This window comes from Morus notabilis, unplaced genomic scaffold (genome assembly GCF_000414095.1).
Source record: "Morus notabilis unplaced genomic scaffold, ASM41409v2 Scaffold69, whole genome shotgun sequence".
Taxonomy (NCBI): domain Eukaryota; kingdom Viridiplantae; phylum Streptophyta; class Magnoliopsida; order Rosales; family Moraceae; genus Morus; species Morus notabilis.
Window position 1 is genome coordinate 51,466 of NW_010364208.1, and position 6,788 is coordinate 58,253.

The window sequence follows — 6,788 nt, forward strand, 5'->3', positions numbered from 1 at the left end:
CAATTTCCATTTTACCAATAGCATGAGTTAGGCTAGTGTAGCAAAGAATTGTTATTTCGACTGAACTTTACATTGGAGAATAGCATAGCTACTAGAAGTATGAACAAAAAAGGAGAAAAAAACGACATAAACAACAATCAGAAGCCAGCGTTCAGCTCATCATTTAGATCAAAGAAAGTTGGTTAATACCGAGAAACGCCCGTACCATTCAATGAGGCAAAACTGATTTCCAAAGCCTCAGATCGGAACTCAGCGTAAAGCTGCCACCACAGGATGCGCGGCCGAACCATTGTTGGATTTATGGCGACCACTAGCAGGCCCGGCTCCTTTACATGGAAATTCAAATTTCCTCTTCTTTCTTGCAGCACCTTCACTTTGAGGCCTAAACATGGCATCCAGAAGTCTACTGCCTCTGGAACTAGGCATGCTCCTAGTAAGATATCTGACAGCTTCCTTTGTTTCTGAATCGTCTGGACGCTTGTTCAACAATCTTTTACAGGTAGGTTGGTCCTCTGACTTCAGGTGGTTGCGAGGAATTTGATAACTAGGTCCTAGCAGATTTAAACACAACTCAAGTTAGTTCAGTCCAAGGATTTCACGTCACAAGCATAATAAAATCATCTTACACACGCATTTTACCTGGAGTCTCAAAGGAAAACACATCTGGACTCCGAGCTCTGGGAGGCGTGAGAGGATGGAAAATATCGTCTGCACTAGTATCGTCAACATCCTGCTGGCAACTATTTTCACCAAGAGATGTAGTAGTACATGCGTCAACATTGATGCTTGAAATTTTTTCAAAGCAATTGCCTTCTCCAGATGAAACTGAAGCACTTGTATCTGTAGAAAATGGACAGGCCTTCTCAACATTATCTAGAACTGACTGAGGTGATGTAGTTCTAGTTTCCAGATCCAACGGTTGTTTTTCAGCTTCCATTAAGCTTGAAAACCAGGGAGTACCACGCTTTACATAAAAGAGAATATATGCATTCTGGGATAAAACATATTCCTCTCGAACCCTGGTAACCTACATAACAATCAATTTTATTTCTCGGTGTTAATGATGGATTACAAGATTTTCCTTTTCAACAGAGAAGGGAATGAATAGATTATAAAGTAAGCAATTTTTATGCAAATATTACAGGTTATAGCCACATCCTAACTGAGGCACAGTAGGCAATGGCTAAGATACTATAAGTGCAACAACAAATTAAGAATTTCAACCGAGGAAATTAAGGAAAGACCGGTAGAATATCTAATGCCATTCAAATCAGTCGAGTGGAAAAGAATTTTACTACCTATCCTAAGTTAACTTTGATGCAAGAGAAGCTAGAATATGAAAGGGGTCCATCCTTAAAGATATTAGTGTGTGTGTGTGTGTGTGTGCAGAAAGCCAGGGGAACTATTAATGAATAAATAAACAAGCATATGAACTAGCACTCTATGTCATTTTAGGGAAATGATGTTTACAGTCAGTTAAGAAGCATCTGAGTTATGAGGTTCAGACAATGCATCCAAAAGAAATTCAAATAAAGTAAAGAAGACCAGTTTAAGTGCTTAGAGAAGTCCTATAGAGAATGATGCCTAGAAAATAGCTCCACACAAGCCAGATCCATTCCGTGAGACAGCAAATTATAATAAAAATATTACCCTCGAGTCATCCAACCTATACCATGTGTCTGGAGAAGAACGAATGAAGCTGAAGTAATGCCCAGAAGCAGATGAAAACCCAACATGGACGATAATTCCATAGAGATCATACATCAGCCCCGCCTATTTCAGAGAAGAAATGAAGTAAGTCTTTAAAACTGTCTCACTGTAATATCAAACTTTGATTAAAAAGAAGCTACGCGATCATGCCCAGCACATAATGTGACATTTTTCCCAGAACTTCAGATCATTGACTTTTGCTTGAAAATAATTCTATCATCCACCAAAATAGCCTTAACTCCACAGTACCAAATAATTATTTAATTGAAATCTATGTCCATACAGTCTAAATACTGCCTTCATGTGCCAATTATCTTGCTTTTAATACTTCTCATACTACTAGTAATACTATCATAAATGAACTAACAAAAAGCAGGTAATCAACTCACATTATCACCACTAGTACTAGTACTGTAGGACTGCAAGTCCAACTCCAATGAAAAGTCCACATGTTTATCAATCTTCTCGACAAAAGACCCATCAGCCTTAAACCTTTTCAAATGGAACACAGCAACAGATGGGGCCTGATCCACCATAAGTTGCTTTTCCACTGCCACCTCTTCCTTACAATTCTCACATGTAAACTTAATTTCTGAATCTTCGATCTTTTCCATCTTGGTAAAAGACCCCAGTGCACTTGGAACGCTGTCCACACTTTCAATCTCCAAACTCAGGTCAATCAGAGGTTCAAAAGTTGTTGGAACTTGACCACAGTTGCAACATTGGAGCTGAGAGTCAACCATGATGTTACAAGTCAGTAGGCAAAACTAGAAAATGAATTTTTGCTATTTAAAAAAAACAATTTCACATCATATTCTTAAACAAAACTGAAAGAAATCCACTTTTGATATCATACTTTACTTATAAGACGACCACCAAAAACCTGCTCCACAAGGTTTTCAGCTGGAGGAGTCGAACACTTTTCATTTGTCTTTGAATCCAAAAGGCAACTCTCAAGTCTATCTAAGAAGCATTGTAGGAATTCATGGGCATCTTCCTGCTCGTATCTAAGGAAAGAAGATGAGAAGTCTGGTTGATTCAAGGTCAAGGGCCACCAAGTGATGAACTATCTCAAAACTGTTGACTTTGTGCGTAATCTAACAAAACAAATATATGTTTCTCTCAAATTTCAAAGCAGAGCTGCTAATATTTTATGATTTCCCACTTTCTTTTTTAAGTTCAACACTCAGGAAAAACTATTATTGAAGGCTTCTTCAATGAAATCTCAATTCTTGTGAATATTTCATCGCAACATCTCAACAACAAGAACAATTATTCACATAAACTTTCATAGATGTTCAAAAGGATACAATTCAAATTGTTGACAAACTTCAATGGTGAAATAAGCCCTCCCGAAGATGATAAGGAGAGTTGAATGTGGTCATGGAGAGCACAGACAACACAGAATTCTTCAAAACCACCTGATAATTTCCAATATCAAACATTCTTTATCCAAAAAAAAAAAAAGAAACGAACAAAAAGATAAAGTAAATGAGAAGATTAACACCCTAGAATCGCAATCTTACGTTCACATGGCACGGAGTGATTGCAAGAACGAAGACCCTGCACGAGCGGCACTGTATGGGTAAAGCACTGAAGAACCGCATTCATAAAGCATGTGTTTCCCAGATTCATAAGCCCAGCACCCTGCAACAAACAAACAAACAAAAAATACATGAAAATAATTGAAAAACCCTAAATAAGAAAGAAAAAAAAATGCAAAATCGGAATGATCCAGAGGGAAAACCACATACCACCATGGAAGGTTGAGATTCTTGAATATTAAACAAATTATCCGAAAAGAACATCGAATCCTTGGAAGAAGACCAAAAGGATCTCCCAGAATCCGCGTCATAATCAGACGAACCACTGCGGACGGAACCAGAAAGGGAAGTCCGTGACTCTTCTTCGTCTTTTTGAGCTTTTTCGTACCCACCGGAGCATAACTTATCAACGAGGCTCGACAATTGAACAACGGAAGACTGATCCGCTAGGGCCTTCGAAGCGGCTTTCGAAGCTTGATCAGCAATGGCTTTCAAGTCCGAATCCAGCGAAGACCTAGCTTCACAATCCGGCGGAGAAACCGAATCGGGGACGGCTTCGGCTTCGGGTTGAGGAAAAGAACGCCATGGATCGAGCGATTCATCTGGAACGGGCGTTTCCGAGGGAGATTCCCCGAGGTTTGGCTGTAAAGGAACCGAATAGGAAGTCGTTTCTTGAGATTCTTTGGGATCGGACTCCATGGAAACGGTTGATCAGAGAAATGGCGGATTTCTGGTTTTGGGTTGTGAAAGTGAGAGGATTTTGGGAATTTGAAAGAGTCGGTGGTGGTGTGAAGAAGAAGAAGAAGAACAAGAAGAAGAAGAGGGAAGATGAAAAGGTTGGAATTTTGGAGGGTTTTGTGATGTTTTGAAAAGAGAGGGAAAACTCGCTCTTCTTTTTTTCCTTTTTCTTTTTTAATAATTCGTCTTTCCGCTCCAAACCGAATTTGGAATTTTTGAGGTTTTGGCGTGTTGTCTAGACGTTACCATCTAGTATGACTAGTAGGATATCTAATATAATTTTCTAGAGAATTGGAGATTGCGAAGGTACGATGCGGCAAAATTCGGATCTATATTAAAATCATCTTTTCTCCATATTTTTTTTATTATAATTTTAATTAAATTCAACAGCTAAAAATATACATCCTTTCTAAAATGTTATAACTTATAATAAAAAGATCTTAAAAATTGAAGGAAAAATGAGTACGGTAAGTAATATTAAAGTTGGAAGCACATCAAGAAAGCGAATAATTTAAAATTTAGATTTGTTATAATATTATATTCTTCATTTCAATTGAGTTAAATGGCTCAATTTAGAGTTTAGTTCTTTCCTCAAGTTTAATAGTTCAAATCATTTTTAAATAGTACAAAGTGCCCATTATATTTGCTTTTTACACCTACCAAACATAAATTTAAATTTTATTTTCTACTCAAATTAAAACTTTAACTACATATTTAAACGTCAATTTAAACCACATAGTTTGAATTTTTTAGTTTAAACCAACAAAATTCAAACCAACAAACTGTTTTGATTTGAACAGAAAAATTCGAACAACGTGGTTTAAACAGTAGTTTGAACTTGTGTTTGATTGTGCATTTAAAGTTTTAATTCAAACACAGAATATAATCCAAATTAGTGTTTGGATGAATCTTGCAAATTGTAAATTTAACTTATAATAAAAAGATCTTAAAAATTGAAGGAAAAATGAGTACGGTAAGTAATATTAAAGTTGGAGGCACATCAAGAAAGTGAATAATTTAAAATTTAAATTTGTTATAATATTATATTCTTCATTTCAATTGAGTTAAATGACTCAATTTAGAGTTTAATTCTTTCCTCAAATTTAATAGTTCAAATCATTTTTAAATAGTACAAAGTGCCCATTATATTTGCTTTTTACACCTACCAAACATAAATTTAAATTTTATTTTCTATTCAAATTAAAACTTTAACTACATATTTAAACGTCAATTTAAACCACATAGTTTGAATTTTTTAGTTTAAACCAACAAACTGTTTTGATTTGAACAGAAAAATTCGAACAACGTGGTTTAAACAGTAGTTTGAACTTGTGTTTGATTGTGCATTTAAAGTTTTAATTCAAACACAGAATATAATCCAAATTAGTGTTTGGATGAATCTTGCAAATTGTAAATTTGAACTGAATTGGCGTTTGGATTAAAAACAATTCTAACTATGAAATTGGTGGTAAGTGACAAATACCTCTTGAAAGTACATGAATCAGAATTTTTACTATTTATTCTTGATTCATAACTTTTTTAGTCAAATAATTACACTAATAAAATGGTATTTATCAAGAGTAGGGGGTAAATGTTCAGACTCATGCACTTTTAATGATAAATTTTCTATTTTTTTTCTAGAAAATTGGTTCAAATTGATGAATTGAAGGGAGGAGTTGAATCTAGAGTTGAGCCATTTCAGCTCAAATAAAATATTTTCTATTCAAATTAAAATTTTAACTACATATTTAAACGTCAATTTAAACCACATAGTTTGAATTTTTTAGTTTAAACCAACAAACTGTTTTGATTTGAACAGAAAAATTCGAACAACGTGGTTTAAACAGTAGTTTGAACTTGTGTTTGATTGTGCATTTAAAGTTTTAATTCAAACACAGAATATAATCCAAATTAGTGTTTGGATGAATCTTGCAAATTGTAAATTTGAACTGAATTGGCGTTTGGATTAAAAACAATTCTAACTATGAAATTGGTGGTAAGTGACAAATACCTCTTGAAAGTACATGAATCAGAATTTTTACTATTTATTCTTGATTCATAACTTTTTTAGTCAAATAATTACACTAATAAAATGGTATTTATCAAGAGTAGGGGGTAAATGTTCAGACTCATGCACTTTTAATGATAAATTTTCTATTTTTTTTCTAGAAAATTGGTTCAAATTGATGAATTGAAGGGAGGAGTTGAATCTAGAGTTGAGCCATTTCAGCTCAAATAAAATGGCTCATTCAGTTCAAATTAATGCCCTTAATAAACATGTATCCCAATTGTGGTTTGGACTGAATTAGGCTAATCTGAGCTGAGTTGCCCAACCAAACAGGGGCTAAATAACATATCTTATATGATTAGTTGGACTTAGATACCAAAATTAGACAAAAAATCTGGCTCTACAGTGCCCACTTTTTTGCCGTTCTGAAATCTTTTTAGAGCTTGTTCCGTGGCTGGAAAAAGTGGTCAATGAGATAAGTGACAAATACCTCTTGAAAGTACATGAATCAGAATTTTTACTATTTATTCTTGATTTATAACTTTTTTAGTCAAATAATTACACTAATAAAATGGTATTTATCAAGAGTAGGGGGTAAATGTTCAAACTCATGCACTTTTAATGATAAATTCTCTATTTTTTTTCTAGAAAATTGGTTCAAATTGATGAATTGAAGGGAGGAGTTGAATCTAGAGTTGAGCCATTTCAGCTCAAATAAAATGGCTCATTCAGTTCAAATTAATGCCCTTAATAAACATGTATCCCAATTGTGGTTTGGACTGAATTAG

General features: G+C 34.6%; 1 protein-coding gene across 1 annotated transcript; it reads right to left on the minus strand.

Moving 5' to 3' along the window:
- LOC21406018 (ubiquitin carboxyl-terminal hydrolase 21) lies at positions 1 to 4,175 on the minus strand. The gene is made up of 8 exons (XM_024170749.1): positions 3,465 to 4,175; positions 3,237 to 3,357; positions 3,021 to 3,131; positions 2,567 to 2,739; positions 2,100 to 2,438; positions 1,651 to 1,773; positions 640 to 1,027; positions 1 to 551 (listed from the first exon to the last, which is right to left on the minus strand). Exons 1-8 carry the CDS (start codon positions 3,951 to 3,953, stop codon positions 250 to 252), a joined length of 2,046 nt encoding a protein of 681 aa, XP_024026517.1. The 5' UTR covers positions 3,954 to 4,175; the 3' UTR covers positions 1 to 249.
- Between the last annotated feature and the right edge of the window lie 2,613 nt (positions 4,176 to 6,788).